The following is a 22,918-nucleotide window of genomic DNA, read 5'->3' as shown; positions in this document are numbered from 1 at the left end:
GGACGCAGCAGCAAAAGTTGATGGCATTTCACTTAACTCTATGCTGTTGAAGGGGCCTGATCTCCTCGCATCGCTACCAACGGTTTTATACGGTTTCCGACAACGTCAAATTGCTATAACTGGTGATATAAAGGAGATGTTCCATTAAATAGTTATTCGTCCTCAGGGCCGACAAGCGCAACGATTTTTGTGGCGGGATAATTCAACACAACCAATACAGGAGTACGTGATGGATGTGGCAACCTTTGGTTCAACATGCTCGCCATGCTACGCTCATTATGTCAAAAATCGGAATGCCGAAGAGTGGAAAGATGTACACCCGCAAGCTGCCATGGCCATAATTGACAACCACTACGTGGACGACTATTTGGACAGTGTAGATACCGAAGAAGAAGCGATTCGCTTGGCGTTAGAAGTGAAAACCGTACACGCGAAAGGTGGATTCCATATTCGAAACTGGTTATCTAATTCGGATGCGGTCATTAAACAGATCGAGGACTGCGGTTCGGAAGCGTCAAAATGTTTTACTCTGGACAAAACGACGGGAGCTGAGAGAGTATTGGGTATGATTTGGTTACCAAATGAAGATGTATTCACGTTTGCTGTCAAGTTTCGAGACGATATCCAGCCCTTGTTGGACGACTCCAGGAAACTAACGAAGCGAGAAGTCTTACGTGTCGTAATGAGCATATTCGATCCTCTGGGTTTCGTCGCCCCCTTTGTAGTACATGGCAAGTGTCTAATTCAGGATATATGGCGATCGAAGGTAGGATGGGATGAAAGTTTCCTGATGAGATTTTCTCGCGTTGGAAAAAAAGGGTTCAAGTACTTGGCAGACTTTGCGAGGTTAAGATTCCTCGCTGCTACTTACCAGGATACAGTGCGGATAGCTTAGACACGTTAGAACTCCACGTGTTCGTGGACGCAAGCGAAAGTGCATATGCTTCGAGTAATGTGGAGCGATTCGAGTACAATGCTTTCGTGGATTCGTTCTGATACACGACGATATCCCAAATTCGTAGCATTCAGAGTCAGTGAGATTCTTAACGTGACGAGCTTAGATGAGTGGAGATGGCTTCCAACACGTTTAAATGTAGCGGATGAGGCTACGAAATGGGGTACTGGACCATGTTTCCGTAAAGAAAATCGTTGGTCCCGAGCCCCAGAATTCTTGAACGGATATGAAGTAGAATGACCAGCAAATAATCTACCACCCCCAGGCACGGCTGAAGAACTGCGCCCTGTCGTTGTTCATCATAGGCAGGCATTCGAACCACCAATGGATTATAAACGATTCTCTAAATGGGAGAGACTACTTCGGTCAGCGGCCTTTGTTTACCGCTTCATCGAAAACAGTAGGAAAATGTCCCAGGGCAAAAACTCCATCAACACGGGAATTTTATCCCAAGAAGAGCTGCAGAAAGCAGAAGCATGTCTTTGGCGTTGGGTTCAAATGGAAGCATATTCTGAAGAGCTAGCTGCAATCTAAAGGAATCAACAACAGAATCCAGGTGGTATTGTGAAACCAGGATACGCCAGCAAATTAGATGGAGTTTCTGCATTTTGTGACCTGTGATTTCTTAGGTCACAATATCGTCGCTTTGGTCACTGAGACCAGCTTGTATATATTTGTAAATATTGTTATTTTTTGTCGTATAAATAAATAACAGTGTACGGTCTATCTCGTGTATTTGACGACGCCTGTTCTTTGTTTATACTCTGAAATTATTGTTCGTAAATGTCTAAGTAGAATTTAAACGTCAAACCGTTACTACTCCGTGCTTGCATGTTTGAGTCGCGTTTAAGTTCTGCTTAATAGCCCAGGTTGGTGTCAAATGTAGGTTTCGTTATTTATTTGTTCAGAGATTTATTTACTTATTTATTTATTTATATATTTATGCGCTTATTTATTCATTTATTTATTTATTTATTTATATTTGTTATTTATTTTGCTTGTTTATTTATTATTCGTTTTGTTATTATATTCGTTATATTTGTGCATTATAAAAAAAATCTTTTTGGTACTTGTTTCCGCCGAAAATTAATTACGATTCGCTCAGTGACCCTAGTGTGGGAAGAAAAGTCCGCCCAGTGTGAATTTCTCCAGGAGACAACCGTGAAACGACCCTAATAGCTGGTGAGTACAGTGTGGCCCCACCACCACAATAAGAACGTTACGAAACCAATACGTAACAATAGACCTTTCTTGTCAGACCTAACCCCTATTTTTCTTAATTTTTATCAAAAGAGTTCACATTTTGAAGAACAAATCCGTTGAAAAGATATTTTTAAAACTTTTCCTGATTTTGTTATGATTTTTTAAAAATCAAAGAATGCAAGAATGTTGTATATTTTTTTCACCTATGCAAGAATGGTGGAACACGGAATATCCGTTTCGGCAGCACTGTTTAACATATTTCAGATTAAGTTATCGGCAACACTGCAAATGAAGTGGTGAATTGCGGTATAACGTTCATTAATGAATTCAAACAAACTAAGTGAATTTCATCTGTCAAATTTTATAGAGCAATGCATGAAAATGCTTAACCTCACTTTTTGACAGTTTAGAGAGCTTGTTTACACGGACTTGGATTTTTCATTCGACCACAATGCGAGAAACTTGGTTCGAATCGCTTTTAAATGTTAATACTTTGTAAACTGTAATTTTTCCTTCTATATCGTCGCTGTGCAGTATTCAACTATTTGTTTTTTTTTCTGGTTTTCAGTTTTATTTTGGCGGGATTAATCATCAGTTCCCATAATTCGGCGACGTGCAGAACGGGAACTATTTGTCTCCTCCACAAATGCTCACATGTCAAGTGGTGTAATTCCGGCAAATGCATTACCTAAAGTCACGATCTCTTACCTTTCCACATCGGACGCAACCTTGGTTGTTGCATTTGAGCTGGAATCCATTCAGAATTCCGAACCGCTCTTCCTGAATAAACACTGTACACCAGCGGTTCTCAACCTTTTTCGTATCACGGACTCCTTAGAAATCACCCTGGGTTGGTGCGGACCCCTACGGATAAACATCGATTTTGTATGCTATCAATATGTTATTTTCAGTTTGTTGGGAAACAAGACTTCAAACTTCAGTATGCACTTGGAAAACACAATTTTCTATCCGGACCTATTTCAAATTTTCATTTCTATGTACAGTTCCTTTGGGTTTGTTGTCTTGAAGGTTAGTTTGCGTTAGGCGTTTAACGATCGTGTGAAACATTTAATTTTCTGTATAGAGATCCGTTGAAACAACCAAGTAACTCCCACCGTCCACTTGAACCTTAATACCTAAAGAATAAACTGAGTAAATCGAAAAACGGCGATTACAAGTTTCCACGAGGAGACCATCACTTACGGCTTTGACGCTCAGTATTAATTTTCTGCTCAATCTCATGCAGAGGGGTGAATGTTCGGAAATCATCAGTATGACAAAACATTTATTTCACAATTGATTTGTAAATCATACAAACATGTTCAGTAGCTAGAATGCATGAGACTGAAAAACAGGAATTTGCGGCAGTCAAATACCATCGGTAATTACGTAACAGAAAATACATGATGGATATTTCTATTTAATAGTTTACTTTTTTTTAACTTATAGTCTAAAACTTTCATTTTCTCTCATTTGTTGGCATTGAATTTTCTTAGTTACTGATATTTGCCAAATTATTTACGTTAGTGAAATATGAGCATATAAAATACTTGTTCAGGTTAAACTTGTTCATATCGATTCCGAGTTCGTAAAAATCGCATTTTACTGTTCACAGAAAACCTCATTTGTTTCGCAAATCAATATCAGTGCCCTCACAACGCTTTTGTGATTCACTGGTTGGACACTTTTTAACTAAACCACTTTTTTGTTGAACCTCCGCTAGTTCAATTGTACAATTAAGAAGCATTAGAATGCCAAAATTTCATGTCAAATTTTCTTTGACATTCAGTCTGACTATAATTGGAGATGTGAACAAATGCATTTACTCTACTAACGTTTTCTTTGGGGAGGTTTTGACATCTGTTGGTCGGTCCAACAAGCGAATAAAATTTGTTTGTTGGACAGAGGGTGTCCCAACCAGCAAATCACGACAGTAATTGAAGACGAAGCCATAAGATCAACACAATGTACTAGAGAGCACAAAGCATTAGTGTCACCATGCATTTACTGGTCTTACTACAGCACATCGTTGATCACTATTAGTTGTACATAAACGGGACAATACATGTAAAGCTAATGGGCATCTGAGCATCATATCAATATCCAACTAGTACTAGTGGCCCTCTAGTCTTACAGTCTCCGAATGTAGCGCCACGCACTGAGAAATCAACAGTATAATTTTAGAAAATATATAAAAATTGCATAGTTTCGAAAATTTGCTTAGAGAATTTCATTAAAAAACTATCCCCTCACGGAGGATGATACATATATTGTTTAAATTTACATATGGAAACGTTGACTTGTACATCTTATCTAAGAAAATCGTTCACCCGAAGATATACCCATACGTTCTGCAGAATAAGTATCTACACCTGATGATAAAAAATCGACAAAACAGACAATGTTTTCGTTCTACAAATCCACAGAAATTTCTCATATTCCTCTGCTGTTTCTATTTTTAGCAATTCTTTATTATATATCTATGAACTGTTTGATTTCGAACATAATATTCCTTGTCCAGTTTTGCTCCAGAAGCCCACTGGATTCAGCCACTGTTGGTTTCACTGGCCATACCTCAACTCCTTATTTTGCCGATACATAACACTTTCTGGGCAGACACTCGTACGTTGCTTTAGTTGACTAACGTCCCTTTCCCGTTTCGATATTGCCAGGCATCCGCTATTCTTTCAGCTGCTATATAAAGATTTTGTCGTTATACTGCTACCGTTTTAATACACATCGACTTCTTACTGTTTTTGACGCTGCAGGTACTCCGAACATTTTCATATAAACCTTTGCATACAACAGAGGCGGTGAGCAAACTAAACGCTGTTTCCATTTTCTTTCATTAATCCGGAACAAATGTTGAAACGAAGCCGATTGGTTATTCGGCAAAAACATCAGGTACTGTAAACAAGACATAATTAGTTATCTCGATAAACCTAACGAAGATTTTTCAGATACTTTTGTATCACCTAATCGGGTACTTTAGGCCACTTTACCATAACTAACTCACCTGATGGTCCAATCGCTCCATGTTCCTGGCTACTGTAGCAGTCACAAGGCACACAGCTGGGATACGGAAGATAAACTTAATCCAGCCAGATTTGGTTCTCGTGGGACTTTTTCTTTTGATTTTTTGGAAGTTCATCCAAATCAAAACAACACTTATATTTTGACAGTTTTGAGTAGGGTAGCCAGATAAAATTTCTTAATGTCGTTAGACCAATCAAAAGTTTATCAGTAGTCATCGGAAATCATATTGTTGTTGACATTAAATAGCAAAATACTAATATACTGAAACAATAAATGATGCATAGAAGCAATTAAAAAATATCTCTTTCCCGGTAGGAAAGCACAAAATCGACGGCTACTGATAAATCAGTAGGTCTGGTCACCCTGAGTTATTTGATATTCCCCACTTGGAATTCATTCAAATGGTGTAAAGGTATGGGGAACCAAGGCAAGTTAGTACAAGAGCATATGGGGTGAAACGGGTAGTTCCCAGTTTTTTCAATTTTTTCAATAGTTAGAGGCACCAAATCATCGCGGCAATATGCAGCGTCGATTTTGATAGGAAAAAGGAACAGTTTTATCACATAAAATTTTTTGACGAGAAAGGTCTATTGGCGCCCAACGCAAAATAAAAGAAAAAGTGATTTGTTTCCAAGACCAGAAGCAAATCCCTTTTTCGTTGTGTCTCCCGGAGAAATTCAATTTACATTGTTCACTTCATTAATCGCTAAGTCATTGGGTCGATATCCAAACTTGAAGTTGATCCTGAAACTTAATTATGATTAGTGGAATTGCGAGTTGTTGCGAGTGATGAAAAATTGTATATCTGGCACTCTGTCGTTTGCTAGTGCTTGAGTAGAAAAATTGATCGTTTGTTTTGAACATATATCATACACAGGTAGCATTGATCGGATTGAATTTGACATTTACTAATACCATTACATTTGTTTCTTGTCGGGTTTTTGTTTACTTTTCAAGCGGGTGTTAAAACTATTTGTGGTTTGTGATAAATTTGTTATTTTTTGCCTTTTTATACAATGGCAATGGCACAGCTCACATTCGATCAAGCTAGTGAGCTGATCCAAGGTTGGTATTTTGATATGAGTGTGGAGTTTTTAGCCGACGATGAACTGAATTATGAACTGACTGCCCGTTCTGTCAGTTTGTCTATCGGTCTCGATCGCTCACGAAAACGCAAGTGGCTGCGAGACCAGTTGAAGGTGGAAAGGGATGATCCGTCGGGAAAATGCCCACGAAGAGTAGTGGGTGATCCTACTGTGGAAGTCGAGGTTTGTACGCATAAGTTTACCGAGTTGAAATCGTGTTTGGAACAGGAGGATGATGAGGAAAAGAAGGTTTGTTCCACTAGAATGGTACACGTCGGTATGCGTTTAGTGACTGTGTTGAGGGACTCGCGGGGGTCGCCCAACTTGCACAGTCAATTGCAAAATACGATGGTTGAATTAGCGGAGGTTCTTGAACATTTCTTTCGGGGTTCTGCTTCGTCTTTGCAGAGTGATCAGCAAGAGGGAAATGATATTTTAGCTCTGTTGGATGCAGACAAAGCAGATGAAAATCCTAGACCGAGAGTTTCCGTTCTTAGTCAGGATGTTCTACACAATCCGTACCCCGCACCGTACCACAACCGTCACACTCTTCCTGTGTCCAAATGGAACATCACTAAATACAGTGGTGACGATCAAGGGCTGAAGCTAAATGAGTTTTTGGAAATTGTACAGGCTTTATCCCAAGCTGAGCATGTGTCGGAGGTCGAGCTTTTCGAGTCGGCTGTGCATTTGTTTGTTGGTTCAGCGCTCAAGTGGTATCCCGATCAGAATGAAATAACAAGATTATAACAGAACACAATTTTTGCAACATATTGTGTTATATATTAGGTCTCGTTAGTAGTTAAAATAACAGAAATTTATAACAAGTAACAAAGCGAGATATAGTTTTGAAATATTTTTGTTATGTGTTTCTGATCGGGATATGGCACAAAGAACCACTGGTAGATTGATGAATTGGCAGCATTTGGTATTTGAATTAAAACGCACCTACATGCACCCTGATTTGGACGCGTTGATCAAAATGAAAATTTACCAGCGTCGTCAACAAAAACATGAATCTTTCCACGAGTACTATTTCGAAATCGAGAAACTGTTCAGAACCATGAGTGTTCAGATTCCAGATTACGAAAAAGTACAGATTCTACAGCAGAATATGCGAGTAGACTACAAGCGACAAATGACATTTATTCCGATAGTCGACCTTGAAACACTTGTTGCTGCTGGACAGAAATTAGATGCATTAAATTTCTCGGCATACAACAAGGTTTTCGGGACGGACAGGAATGTCCAAGTGGTCGAAAGCTCTGAAAACAATTCGAAGAAAAAAAACAAGAACCAATCCCAGACTCAACAGGTGATACATCGGTATCTATCACCAAACACCCTAGTTCTGAAAACATTCTCACCGACGATGAAATCATGGTTATTGAAAACATAAAAAAACTTTTCCTTCCTGCTCAAGAAGGGAAATTGACCCTGACCAACCGAGCTCAGCATCGCATCGTGTTGGGAGAGGAATGGAAAAATAAACCACCAGTGCGCCAGTTTCCATACGTGATGTCTCCGAAGACGCAGGATCTGGTAGCCGTCGAGCTGCAACGACTGTTGGGTTTAGGGATTTTGGAACGGAGCAACTCGGATTGGTCGCTTAACTGTGTGCCCGTCATCAAGCCCAACAAAGTTCGGCTCTGTTTGGACGCGCGCAAGATTAACGAGCGGACTGTTCGGTATGCTTATCCGTTGCCTCATCCCGGTCGAATTTTAGGTCAACTTCCCAAGGCTAAATACCTGTCCACGATAGACCTGTCTGAAGCATTTCTCCAGGTTCCATTGGACCAAGAATCGCGGAAGTACGCGGCCTTTTGTGTACAGGGCAAAGGGCTATTCCAGTACACACGGATGCCTTTTGGGTTGATCAACAGTCCTGCTACGTTAGCACGACTGATGGACAATGGATGCTTGAACCGTACGTCTTCGTCTACCTCGACGACATTGTTGTGGTGACGGAGACATTCGAACACCATGAACGCCTTCTAGTGGAGATTGCACGTCGCTTAAGGGAAGCAAACCTAAGCATAAACCTCGAAAAGTCTAAGTTTGGAGTGTCCTAGATTCCCTTCCTGGGATATCTCCTTAATACAGACGGTCTTCGAGCCAACCCGGAAAAAGTTCGTCCTATTGTCGAATACGAACGGTCCAATACCGTAACAAAACCAAGGAGATTCCTAGGAATGGCGAATTACTATCGGCGCTTCATCTTAGACTTTAGCGGGGTGACCGCTGCACTCACAAACCTTCTGCAAAGCAAAACGAAAACCATCCGTTGGAACGATGACGCCGAACAGGCATTTTGCGAAATCAAAGAGCGGCTGATATCTTCACCAGTCTTGGGCAGTCCTGATTTCAGCAAAGAGTTCTGTATCCAAACGGATGCTAGTGACGTGGCGGTAGCTGGGGTACTCACACAAAAACAGGATGGGGTAGAGCGGGTCATTTCATTCTACTCTCATAAACTGACAACGCCCCAGAAGAACTACCATGCCGCAGAAAAGGAAGCGCTTGCAGCCATTCTCGCCATCGATGCATTCCGTGGGTATATTGAGGGTTACCATTTCACCCTAATAACCGATTCTTCCGCGCTGACCCATATACTCAGTACAAAATGGAAGGTCGGGTCACGATGCAGCCGATGGGCGTTGAATCTGCAGCAATTCGATATGACCGTCAAGCATCGCAAGGGCAAGGAGAACGTGGTTCCGGACGCCCTCTCGCGAAGCATCGCAGTTGTTCAAGAATCGTCGTGGTACGCGTCAATGTTCGACAAAGTGGCCCGCCGGCCCGATGATTTTGTAGACTTCAAGATCGACGATGGTAAACTCTTTAAGTTTATCACCGTGAACGATAATCCCTGTGATACTCGCTTCGAGTGGAAAATGATTCCCCCGCCCACCGAAGTTCCAAATATTCTTCAACAGTACCACGACGATTGCTTTCATCCAGGCTACGACAAAACCCTTGCACGGATTCGTCCAAGATTCTACTGGCCTAAGATGGCAGTTGAAATACGGCGGTACGTTCAACAGTGTGGAATGTGCAAGGAAGTCAAAGCTTCTTCCGTCCCTGTTGCACCTGCCATAAGAAACATGAAAATTGCCACCCGCCCTTGGCAGATCGTATCAGCGGATTTCATTGGCCATCTCCCCCGCACTCGCCGCGGTAGTCAGCACATTTTGGTAGTTTGTGACGACTTTTCGAAATGGGTAATGGTTCAGCCTGTGAGGAATGTCAGTAGTGCCCCCATGTGTGCGATTTTGAAAGACCAATGGTTCCTGAGAAACTCGGTTCCTGAAGTGATAATCACTGACAACGGAAGCAGTTTCATTTCCAAAGAGTTCAAGGAGCTGTTGGATCGTTTCAAAGTTGCCCACTGGCTCAACTCACGATATCACTCACAGGCAAACCCGGTCGAAAGAGTCAACCGAACTATCAATGCTGCTATCAGGACATACGTGAGGGAGGACCAACGCCTTTGGGACACTCGTGTGTCGGAGATCGAGATGATTTTGAATACCAGTGTTCACTCGTCGACTGGTCACGAGTACTCTGAAGTTGGCACTGATCATTTACTCACCCGTCTCGATGTAAAGCTGACTTCGGAAGAGATGGAAGAACGACGATCGAAAATGTTTGAGCGAATCTACGACCTTGTCCGCAAAAATCTGGTGAAAGCTCACAATGCTTCCCAACATCGCTATAACTTACGTCACAGAAAATATTCCAAATCGTTTGTAGACGGCCAGTTGGTGTATCGGAGAAATATGAAACCGTCAAGTGCGGCCCAGAATTACAATGCCAAGTACGGCCAACAATTTCTCCCATGCCGCATCAAGGCAAAAATTGGGTCGTCCTCCTATGAGCTGGAGGATTTGAAGGGCAAAAGTTTAGGGATTTGGCCGGCTGCCCATCTAAAACCTGGTTATCATCATTTCCGCATTGCAGCTGTACGATTTCGGGAAAAAAAAGTATCAAAAAAAAAAAAGAAAACTGAAACACTAATTTATTCGCACGTCCAAATAAAACGAAAAGGCAGCTGCACTATCTACCAACACTCAGAGTCCTCCGGTATCCTCCACCGATCTCAAAGATAACGGTGCAAACTTCGACGTTCAATCTAAAACAAAACAAAAAAACATAATTAGCAACCAAAAATACTTACCAACATCACGAATCATCCTATTTTCCATCACTACATAAACAATCAACATTAGTCAGCTGAGTATGAGTAGCTGTGACAGATCGGATAATAGACAATCTGACGACAGGGTTGTGCTGGGTTACGACGGGGTTACGTTTGCCCGCCGCCAGTTTTAAGTCGACTTTACACTCTACGTGTGAATGGGTTAATTCTGCGTAACTTCAGCTAGTTTTCTCTCGCATGTCGAGAGAGTAAAAGAAGTTCACAACGAGTTAACCATTTCACAAAAGTAATAGTCTTTCCGACTCTTGAAAAAGAGTCCGGTAAAGCACAAATTTAAATTTAGGGGCCCCTATCATAGTTAAAAGTTAGTGTTTAGTGTTACTTATGGCATGAATGTGAGTGTAAATGAAGAGGAATGATAGGCTAGCAAATTGAATTCTGAGTGAGTGTGTGCGGTATATAAGCGATAGTGTTAGATGTTTCGTCCAAGGATAGCCCTTGTAACGGTAATGGTAGCAGAAAGAAATGTCAAATTCCGTCTGATTTCTTTCTGGTAATTTTCTGTATCAATAATTCTACTCAGCCAATGCAGCAACGGCTTTTATTCTGACGCATTATAGGCAATTTCGACAGTGAAACTTTCACAGTTGTTTTGGAATTGATGGATGGATTGAATCGTACCTGATTGTGACAGATATATCGGTGAGTGCGCGAGACTAAAAACGGACAGGCTCACTTTCTCAGAGCCACGTAATTGCGTGGGACAGATTCCTCTGGCCTTTGGAAAAATCATTCCACGGAATTAAAACTGGCACTCGGGAAGAAGTAGTCGCGTTTGAAGTCGGCATTCATTCGAAAAAAAAACCATTTTGGGTTTTTTTTACCCGAGTCGGGGAAAATTGTGACCTGTGATTTTTTAGGTAACAATATCGTCGCTTTAGTCACTGAGACCAGCTTGTATATATTTGTAAATATTGTTATTTTTTTGTCGTATAAATAAATAACAGTGTACGGTCTATCTTGTGTATTTGACGACGCCTGTTCTTTGTTTATACTCTGAAATTATTGTTCGTAAATGTCTAAGTAGAATTTAAACGTCAAACCGTTACTACTCCGTGCTTGCATGTTTGAGTCGCGTTTAAGTTCTGCTTAATAGCCCAGGTTGGTGTCAAATGTAGGTTTCGTTATTTATTTGTTCAGAGATTTATTTACTTATTTATTTATTTATATATTTATGCGCTTATTTATTTATTTATTTATTTATATTTGTTATTTATTTTGCTTGTTTATTTATTATTCGTTTTGTTATTATATTCGTTATATTTGTGCATTATAAAAAAAATCAAGGAAACAAGTACCGCACGTTTAGCATGTCAATACATTGTACTAAAATTTGAGCATATTTCGTGACACCAACCGAAACGATAACATGTTTGTAAACGTCAACCATCATCATTCTGTCATCGCATCATCACCGTCATCAAATGCGGCGTGGCAGGATGCGAGGAGACGCGGAGGGTATGTGTTGGAAAGTGGACAGGGCAATGATAAAATGTACCGCGAAATCAGAATGCGGGCTCTAATAGTTTTCTGGCCCGGAGGAGTGTAGAACAGCAGCAGCGAGTTACAAGTGACAGTGCGTTTCGAAGGAAAGTTTTGTACAAGTCGATCCGTGGAATCTTGTTTTCGCCGTCCAGAACCACCACACGAACGTTAAGGTTCTGTCCGGTCAGTCGAGTGGGATCAGTGTGGTTACCGGTTTTTTTTCGTGCAGTGAACGTACTAGTACGACGCGAGTGCAAGAACGGTCAGTGATTGGCAAGCCAAAACGCCATTGTAGATGCTCGTACCCAAGTACCGGTGGGTAGGCTCTACTAGACCGAAAACGTTGTAAATCCCACTCGACTTAGTGTTAGACACTCGTGTTGAAGATAAAGTGTGCATTGTACCACTCTCCGGGCCCAATAGTGAAACGCAGGCCTCCGCTACAAATAGGCCGAGTTGCTGCTTCATCTGGAGTCCCCCGTCGCCATCGTCCGTCAGTTCCGGCATCAACATCGAAGCCCGCCCCGCATCCAGCCAGCTGCAAGTCGACCACCGTCATCACGGCCGCAACGTTGTACCAAGAAGAAGGTTTAGGAGAAAATAAAGCGTATGTACAAAAAAGTGTTAAATGAATAATTTTCTTCCAATTAGTAGAAATAAAACTAGTGTATGGTCTATATATACAAGTTGTGTCGTCCATTTTGTTTATAGTGTAATCCTTTTTGGTACTTGTTTCCGCCGAAAATTAATTAAGATTCGCTCAGTGACCCTAGTGTGGGAAGAAAAGTCCGCCCAGTGTGAATTTCTCCAGGAGACAACCGTGAAACGACCCTAATAGCTGGTGAGTACAGTGTGGCCCCACCACCACAATAAGAACGTTACGAAACCAATACGTAACAATTTGTGGATCAGAATGGAATATTAAGGATGGAGGGGCGCATTTCTTCCTAAAAACATCCAGTCACTGAACTTCTCGTAGACGTTACGGACATGGCAGTGGTGAGACGGTAGTAAACGAAATTAAGCAGCACTTCAAAATCGCACGCCTTAGGCCCGTTGTTCGGAAAATAGCAAAGTAGTATACATGGTGTGCTGTCTATAAAGCAACTCCAGCGGTTCCCAGAATGGCGCCGCTACCGGAATCCAGGGTAACACCTTATGTTCGACCTTTCACCTTCACCGGTGTCGATTAATGTGGACCGTTCATCATTCGGATTGGTCGAAGCAACGTAAAAAGGTGGGTGATGCTCCTCACTTGCTTAACAGTAGGAGCGGTGCCTTTAGAAATCGCCTGCAGTTTAAGCACTGAGTCATGTAAGATGGCACTACGCAGATTCATAGCTCGCAGAGGATCTCCACAGTAGATATACAGCGATCAGGGTACTAATTTTCAAGGAGCTAGGAAAGAGCTAAAGGAAGAATTAGCAAGCATCAATCGTGATCTAGCCGGAACCTTTACGAACTGTACCACCCAATGGTATTTCAATCCACCCGCAGCCCCTCACATGGGTGGAGCGTGGGAACGCCTAGTTCGTTCGGTTAAAACTGCACTATTCAATCTTGCACCAGTCAGAAAGCCTGATGAAGAGACCTTTGGAACACTTTTAGCAAAAGTCGACGGAATTGTCAACTCTCGACCATTGACCTAGATGCTGCCGACAACGAGGCTCTTACTCCCAACCATTTCTTGATGCTTAGTTCCAGCGGTGTAGTGCAACCACTTAAGGCGCCGATGGACAGTAGTGCAATCCTCAGATCTAACTGGAATCAAATACAAGCTTTGCTCGATCAATTTTGGACCAGATGGATAAAGGAATACCTGCCAAATATTAACCAACATACAAAGTGGTTAACCGACACCAAACCACTTCAACCAGGAGATTTAGTGATAATTGTGGACGATAGAACTCGTAATAGCTGGACACGCGGTAAAGTCGTCAAAGTGATTCCAGGAAGGGATGGCAGAGTACGTCGTGCAGAAGTAATAACTTCCAGCGGAGTAGTCGAAAGGCCTGTTTCAAGACTGGCTGTACTCGATGTGCTCAGAGGTAGTGTGGCAGAGAAAAGTATCCTGCAACACGGGTCGGGGAATGTTCACGATGATTGCCACCTCTCGAGTATACGTCTTGATTACGGCCCAGCCATATCTTTGCCACTGGCCGCAGAACCGTCAAATGGGAAATGACACACTGAATTAAACCAACGTCAATCACAATTAAGGCGATGAGCATATCAAATTTACAACAGCGAATATATTTTTCTAAATTGTTACCTAATTTGTCAACTATCCTATACGGTGAACAGTGAATTTAAAGGTAAAATTAAGATTTCATATGATCGATTTATTTAATTAAAGCTAAGTATTTGGCAGTATTCATACTTTGAACAGAAGCCACACTTACGTGCAATTGGCGCCACTAGTTAAATTTATCAATTAATTGTAAGTAAAACATGTTTAAATATTAATCTAAAATCACAATATAACAGATTATATAACCTAGATTCAACAAAACCACACAGATTGTTACAAAAGACGGAAATCAGGTCGAAAAAGACTAAAATTGTAAGTTAACCATTTTGTAACCTAGCTTCAGAACTAATGAATTAAAATATTATAGCTTGAAGCTTACTCTGATAAACGACGAGTTTGACTAAAGATCGTCTGAAAACTATTCCGTCCGTAACAACTACGTTTTTGCAAATCGGTCCAGCCATCTCTGAGACACAGAGGTGAAATTTTTTTCCACATACACACATACATACACTCACAGACATTTTCCGTTCTCGACGAACTGAGTCGAATGGTATATGACATTCGGCTCTCCGGGCCGGGATTGAATTTACGATTTTTAGAGCGAGTGCTTAACCTTTCCATATGAGAAAGGCAAAAATGTGCCAAAGTAAACAAAATCAATTTTCGCCAAAATTTTTTTTTTCGAGATTACATCTAATCTCAACGTTTCATGCATTTTAAACTCATTTGGCATCCAAAATACAAATTCGATTTTGAAATTTTCCCCTACTACTTCCTTTGAGAATTTTTCATTTCAGTTTATATGGGAATTTGCTGTGTGGTCGCACTCTTCAACCCGTAATTCCGGAACCAGAAGTCCAATTAGCAAAAAAAATCAATAGCGTCCGATGGTAAGGTTGTACCTTTCATTTGAGACTAAATTTCTGCAAATCGGTCCAACCATCTCTGAGAAACAGAGATGACATTTTTTTCCACATACACACAGACATTTTCCGATCTCGACGAATTGAGTCGAATGGCATATGACATTCGGTCCTCCGGGCCGGGATTAGGTTGACGATTTTTAGAGCAATTGCATAACCTTTCTATATGAGAAATGCAAAATTCATTTTTTTTTAAATTTGTGCGCTAGAAGACTATTAAATAATCAGAAATAGTTATTAGACAACTTCAAGGGAAGGGGGAATTTTTAGGTAGTTTTCAAGGGGTTATTTTATCGACTTCTTCCAAAATTCGGTGAACCTATTCCCATTCTTGCTATAGTTTATGTTAAAAGGGTATCCTAAATTAATTAGTATACTTAAGGGTTTATATGTTGTAGACAGAGAAAGTTAATAAATTTTCAGCTGTTCATAATAAGATTATGTAAATTATAAAGTATTTGGAAAATTTTAATAGAAGTGACGGAAGGTTATCGAAAATTTTGGTGAAAAAGAAAATTCCAGTAATGATAATGATTTTCCCTAACGGGTTTCGAGAATTTTTATTTGTTCTTTGGCATTAGGATTAGGGATAATAATTCAGATCAAAGATACTACTGGGAAGCCTTTTTTAGAAAAAGTGGATATGGAAGTAAAGCTTGAACTATGCACGCATGCACTTCAGAGGTAGCGAGATATCAAGAGCTGAAATTTCAGTGCTTAATTCTCAGCCGCGTTGGGAATTTGAGTTAACGCTATTGTGAGTATGAACTTCAAATCCAGTCGAAAATTTGTTCTTCGAATTTTTTGACTCAGCGCAACATATATAACCCCTTTAGAAAAAAATAGTTTTCCCAACACAATGCATTGATTGAAGAATTTATATATGTTATTAATGGAGCATTACCTATAATTCTTTTGTATTTCTATTTTATGGTCTAACCTTTGAGATTTATTGCACTGATATTGTCCTATGCTAATTTAAGCGATTCTCTGAGTCCTTGTAGTTTGTGTTTCTCAATCGATATAATACCCGAAGAAAGTGATAAGATTTATAAGAAATGTATCATCACACTGTAAGGTGGATTAAAAGCGTTTTTCTTTAAGATATCAACCCTTAAAGTTTATTGCATGATAAAATTGTAAATTTCATATTTTTAAAACTACTGAAGATAATTGAATGAATTTTTGTACACTTATGGAATGATTTTGCACTATCTAATAAAAATACTTCTGTTGTATAATTGTTTGAATAACGGTACATTGAAACCTCCATTTACGAACTCTTTTTTTACGTAATATTCGATTTACGTAACTTTATTTATGAACTAAATTCAAAATAACGAACTCTTTTTTTACGAACTAAATTCGAAATAACGAACTCTTTTTGGAAAGTTTGAGTTCGTACATTACAGCATGAAGTTATATACTCAAGTATTTTTAGTTAATTGTTACTAATATAGGTTGGGTATTTTCGAAATGGGGTTGACGAGTGCATGACGAAAAGCGATGTCTTGAGCCATTTTGGAATCTAAGATGGCGACTTCCGGTTTAGTTAAATTCTCTCAACAATATGGGTATTTTCGTGATTGGGTTAACGAGTGCATAACGGAAATAGAACCCATATTGTTCGTTATCAAGAATATTGCTCAACCGACAATCGTCATATTGGACTTGGAAAAGGTTCCAATTGTCCATTTTCAGCATCTTCTATTCCAAAAACATCCATATTGTTAGGGTTATCGAAAATATTGTTCAACCGAAAGTCGCCATCTTAGATTTCAAAACGGTTTTAATTGTCCATTTTCAGCATTTACTTTTCAAGCCCGTTCCAAAAATACCCATATTGTTAGGGTTATCAAGAATATTGCTCAACCGGAAGTCGCCATCTTAGATTTCAAAACAGTTCTAATTGTACATTTTCAGCATCTACTTGTCATGCCCGTTCCAAAAATACTCATTTTGCTAGGGTTATTGAGAATATTGCTAAACCAACGAATATTAATAAGAATGTGAAGCAAACTTTTTTTACGAACTAAATCCCAAATAACGAACACTTTTTTACGAACTAATTAAAAAAAATATGTGTGCTGTTCGAATATGATATTGCGTGTATATTTAACTGTCTTTAGAATTGTGATTGTTTTTTTTTAAATGAGCATTTGTAGTACAAAGATAATTATTGTATCTTCCCTATGCTGTCTAGAAAACTATTTCTACATAATTAAAATGTCTCGAAAACTAATTTTTTACTTGTAAAATGCATATAAGCATTCCGCATAACGGTGTACGAAAATGAGATTGTGTCACTGTACTTAGCTCTCTGAGTTTCTGTGGGTTTTTAAATTCCGTTTTACCAGAACGGTATGGGTTTTACATTCACCTATAGCAACAGTTGATGAAAGATAGATTGGATACAACATGAACTAATATTAATGATTTATAATGATAATAACCTTGGGTTCTCAGTGGAGATCTGAAGAAGTTCACTAACGGGTTTCGTTCGTAGACATGGCGCCAAGTCATCAGTTACTAAATCAAGTTGACAAGCGGTTTGTTCGGCGACTATTTTTTTCACTCCTAAGGGATCTTTCTGTATTGCCCATGGTGACAAGGCTGAACCACTCAATAGAATTACACGATGTATTAAATCTATGGTATATATGTAATTACATAATGGAAAAAGAGAAGCAGACGATAATTAGGAAATATAGCATTTCATTTTGTTTATTAAACATAGTGTGGTAAGATGTGTTTTTATCCTTCATTGATTTTTAGGTATTCTATACATTTAACAGTTCCTATCAAAACAAATGATAAAATGTATGAAAACAACAGCTCCTAGAAAAGATTGTGCAAATATACATACCACTAGCAACAGGTGAAACAACTAAAATATTCGCCAAGGCTGCTCCAGTTCCATGGCCCATCAACGTAATTCGAGATGGATCACCATGAAACGCTGACAGATTCTCTCTCAACCAGTGTAAAGCAGCAACCAAATCCATTAATCCGAAATTTCCTTGCGCACTGCCTTTAGATCCTGTTTTCAGAAACCCTAGAATCGAATTATGCGATATATATATATATATATATATATATATATATATATATATATATATATATATATATATATATATATATATATATATATATATATATATATATATATATATATATATATATATATATATATATATATATATATATATATATATATATATATATATATATATATATATATATATATATATATATATATATATATATATATATATATATATATATATTAGACCTCTCCACATTTTGAAAAAGTTGAAATAAACATGGGTCAGCCCAGATTTTTGTTCTACGTGTGAATTTAAGAAGTTTCGCCAAAAATGACTTAATTTGGACATGATTTAGAGGTGTCTCCAATCAAAAATCGTGTTTTGCTAAGCTTCGCCAAACATGACTTAACCCTTTCATGCCCAACTTTTTTCTAGTGCTTGTAGGGTTTCAAAACTATTTTTTCTTGAAAACGGTGAGATAATGAAACACGAAAAGTCTATTTTCATAAAGATAGGTGCTTCCCTGGCAGTGCTAGAAGCTGTTCAATTTTTACCTTCCAATGCTCAATACAATTCTCCTTGAATATATACAATAGTCCAATTGCATGGAAAACGTAGCCAACGACAGTCTAAATTGATACGTTTTATCAGTTTTTAATAATATTGCACCATAACGAAGATATATGAAAAAATCATTTTCCGTTGTAAACGTAAACTGTCCCTGGCAGCACTGCTCCATCGGAGTCCAATCAGACCAATTGCAATAACTTCAGTTCTAGAGCTGATCCTTGTAACTGTTATTACTCAAATGGAAGGCGATAGTCACATTAATTAGCCTTACTTGTTTTTGTGAGCAAATCTTGCCTCAATCAAAAGTTATATCTATTTAAAAACGTTGTTGTCCACAAACAACATGTGTATGAATGGGTTAATTTGGACATGATTTAGAGGTGTCTCCAATCAAAAATCGTGTTTTTGCTATGTTTCCATAGTAAGATCACTTGCACTCTGTTTTAATAGGCCCTACATGCCCACATTAGGGTGGGGCAAAATGATCGTTTCAGCACAGCACTTTTTTGGTTCCATTTGGGATCCCAAACAACTGTGCAAAATTTGGGGTCGATTGGATTTAACCCGGCGTAGCGCATTGCGTTCGAAATTTGTATGGAAATTAGTATGGGACTACTTTTTTGCATTTTCAATTTTACAGACTACAATTCTTTCTGCAGTATACCAACAATTAGATAGAAGTGTAGTCCAGGACACGATGAACAACTCTGCTGAAGGATGCATGGTGCTAGAATGTCTCTACAACAAGTTATAGCTGTTCAAAGTTCGATAGATCGAATTAATTGCCAAAAAACTTTTTTTTTGCCAACACTGCGGGTGTACTAATGATATTTCATATAGCATACCAAAATAACATCATATACTTTAGATTTACCACATTGGTATGTTTGGATGAATTATTCAAAAGCCTTAGCTCAATTTCATGGGCATAGGTAGTTTAGCAATAGGGTGTAGTGAGGGGAGAGGGGGGGCGGACTTTTAAATATAGAAATTTGAACTGAAATAACTGAAATCTTATCGAGTTGGAATGTTCAGATGAATTATTATACAACATTAGGTAGGTAGGTTTTCCCATACTAATTTCCATACAAATTTCAAACGCAATGCGCTACGCCGGGTCAAATCCAATCGACCCCAAATTTTGTACAGTTGTTTGGGACCCCAATTGGAACCAAAAAAGTGCTGTGCTCGGTTGATTAGGTTAAGCTTACGTTTTTCCATATAACAATGCCCCACCCTAGCCCACATATCATCAAATGTTGTTCCTTAGATATATCTTAACATGTTTTAACAGGTGAACATAGCTCTAATCACAATAGAAAATTTGTTAACTGGTTTTGAATATAGAAAAGTATATCAAAAACAAGAAAAATTAGTAGTATTTTTCCTTGGTTTTGAAATTATTTTCTATATAAAAATTCAGTTAACAAATTTTCTATTGCAATTAGAGCTATGTTCATCTGTTAAAACATGTTAAGATATGTCTAAGGAACAACATTTGATGATATGTGGGCATGTAGGGCCTATTAAATCAGAGTGTAAGTGATCTTACTATGGAAACATAGCAAAAACACGATTTTTGATTGGAGACACCTCTAAATCATGTCCAAATTAAGTCATGTTTGGCGAAACTTCTTAAATTCACACGTAGAACAAAAATCTGGGCTGACCCATGTATATTTCAAAACTTTTTCAAAATGTGGAGTGTTCTAATATACATATATATATATATATATATATATATATATATATATATATATATATATATATATATATATATATATATATATATATATATATATATATATATATATATATATATATATATATATATATATATATATATATATATATATATATATATATATATATATATATATATATATATATATATATATATATATATATATATAACGTTTTTTCAGCGCAGCACTTTTTTGGATACATTTAGGGTCCCAAATAACTGTGCAAAATTTGGGGTCGATTGGTTTTGATCCGGCGTAGCGCATTGCGTTTGAAATTTGTATGGGAAAACCTACTTTTTTGTATTTTCAATTCTACAGACTACAATTCTTCCCACAGTATGCCAACAATTAGATAGAAGTGTAGTCCAGAATATGTAGCACAATTTTGCCGTTGGATGTATGGTGTCAGAATGTCTCTAAAACAAGTTATAGCTGCTCAAAGTTCGATTGATCGAATTAAATGCCAAAAATAATTTTTTTGCCAACACAGCGGGTGTATCAAAAATATTTCATATGGCATACCGTCGTGCGGGGTATCTTTGCGCACTTTTTTCAATTTTTCAATTTTGAAGAATTATAACTCCTTTAATAATCGATGGATTTGTACATATCAGCACAGATTTATCGTCATCATGCATGTGTTATTTATGCGAAATATGAGCAGAATTGGTTCACACATAAAAACCTGTTTTAATCCACCTAGCGGTGCAATTGTGCCTTTCTCATTTCTCTAAACTATGGCACGGAGGCTTTTTATGTTCAACATAATTGTGGAAATGTCCATTACATTCTTAGTACACTTTGCACTTATACACAATGGCATGCCAGCCACGAACTTGATGAGCTACGTTTCGACGGTGAAACACTTGAAACAAAAAAATATCATACTCCATTCGTCTAACCAGCATTAGATCAATGTTATCTGCTTGCTAACTCATTTTGTCATGCGGGGGTGGGTATGTGAGGAGGGTGAAAGTCCCATGAACGAACGATTCCCCAGCTTAAATTGGTATGCTTTGTGATATAGTGGTGGTTTAAAGATGATGGGGTTGAAAGGGAGGGGTATGAGGGCTGGATGGGGTGGTGTTCTGAGGGGTGATTTAAGGAGATTTTTAAAGGAGGAGAGTGAACAGTAGAGGGGGGGGGGGTGTAACCCCTCTCCGTAAACCATCAACTACGCCTCTGTTAAAATCCAGAAACCTTATGCGAGTCGAAAAAAAAATTGCCGGGATTAGGTTGACGTTTTTCAGAGTGATTGCATAACCTTTCTATATGAGAAAGGCAAAAATGTGCCAAAATTCAAAAAAGTGAATTGTCGTCAAATTTTTTTTCGAGTTTGCATCAAATCTCGACGTTTCATGCACCTTGAACACATTTAGCATCAAAAATAAAAATTCTATTTTTAATTTTTCCTATAGTTTATATGAGAAATTTCTGTGTGGCCGCACTCTGAAACCCGTAATTCCGGAACCAGAATTCCGATCGATCCAAAGTTCAAGTTTGGGCAAATCGGTCCAGCCATCTCTGAGAAAAATGAGTGACATTATTTGACACATACGCACATACATACACACACATACACACACACATACACACATACACACACATACAGACTTTTTCCGATCTCGACGAACTGAGTCGAATGGGATATGACACTCGGCCCTCCGGGCCGGGATTAGGCTGACGTTTTTCAGAGTGATTGCATAACCTTTCTATATGAGAAAGGCAAAAAGTTGTGCATATAGCGTTTAAAAACATTTTAAGTGGACTAGCTGGGGGCTGCTTTGCACACTTCTTGAATTTGATATAAAAGTAAAAAATTAACCAGTTTTATTTACTTTCAACGAAATATCATTAATTCAGATTGATATCAGAGGCTTTTTCAACAATAAAACATCACATTTATCGCATTTTCTAAAATGAGGGATTTATTTTAATTCAACATTTACATCGTTACTTGTCAAAAAACTTGAGTGGGTTGAGACTGCATATTGTTTTTTCTTAGAGAGAATAAAGGAAATGGATGAAAAATGGCGATATCATTTTATTTCTAATATGTCAGAATAGGCTTTAAAGTGCGTTTAAAGATTTTTTGTATTATCAATTATAAAAATAGCCACGCGGTGGGATTGAAAACTTAGCAAAATAAAAAAAGTGAAATAAGGGGCTATTTATGACGTACATGTGAGCGCTAAATGGATGGCGTAATTAGTTCACAATGCCGCGTTATCAAGTTATGCACTTTTTAGGTCGTGAATTTCGATATAAAGGTTTGAAGCCAGTTTTTTTCACGGCCAAGATCACATTATTTCGAAACCACCAACATGTCTTCAAAGAAATTATATAATATAATACAGAGCAGCTCTTGAAAAAAACAATTTTGGTAATTAATTCTC

General features: G+C 38.5%; 1 protein-coding gene and 1 long non-coding RNA gene across 2 annotated transcripts in view; both read right to left on the bottom strand.

Annotated features, from left to right (window-relative positions):
- LOC131678308 (neuroligin-1-like) overlaps nt 1-22,918 on the bottom strand; it is a 1,556,576-nt gene that overhangs the window by 797,823 nt on the left and 735,835 nt on the right. The window contains exons 3-4 of the mRNA XM_058958378.1: nt 18,027-18,215; nt 17,614-17,809 (exon numbers count right to left, since the gene is read on the bottom strand). Coding sequence (XP_058814361.1) covers nt 17,614-17,809; nt 18,027-18,165 — 335 coding nt within the window. The 5' untranslated portion in view covers nt 18,166-18,215. The remainder of the gene's footprint in view (nt 1-17,613; nt 17,810-18,026; nt 18,216-22,918) is intronic.
- On the bottom strand, nt 3,527-5,420 carry LOC131678319 (uncharacterized). Its single transcript, XR_009303627.1, has 3 exons — nt 5,175-5,420; nt 4,910-5,065; nt 3,527-4,852 (listed from the first exon to the last, which is right to left on the bottom strand). It is a non-coding gene; the product is annotated as an uncharacterized LOC131678319 (long non-coding RNA).

Source organism: Topomyia yanbarensis, chromosome 2, assembly GCF_030247195.1.
Source record: "Topomyia yanbarensis strain Yona2022 chromosome 2, ASM3024719v1, whole genome shotgun sequence".
Lineage (NCBI taxonomy): Eukaryota > Metazoa > Arthropoda > Insecta > Diptera > Culicidae > Topomyia > Topomyia yanbarensis.
This window is presented reverse-complemented; position numbering and strand designations above follow the sequence as displayed.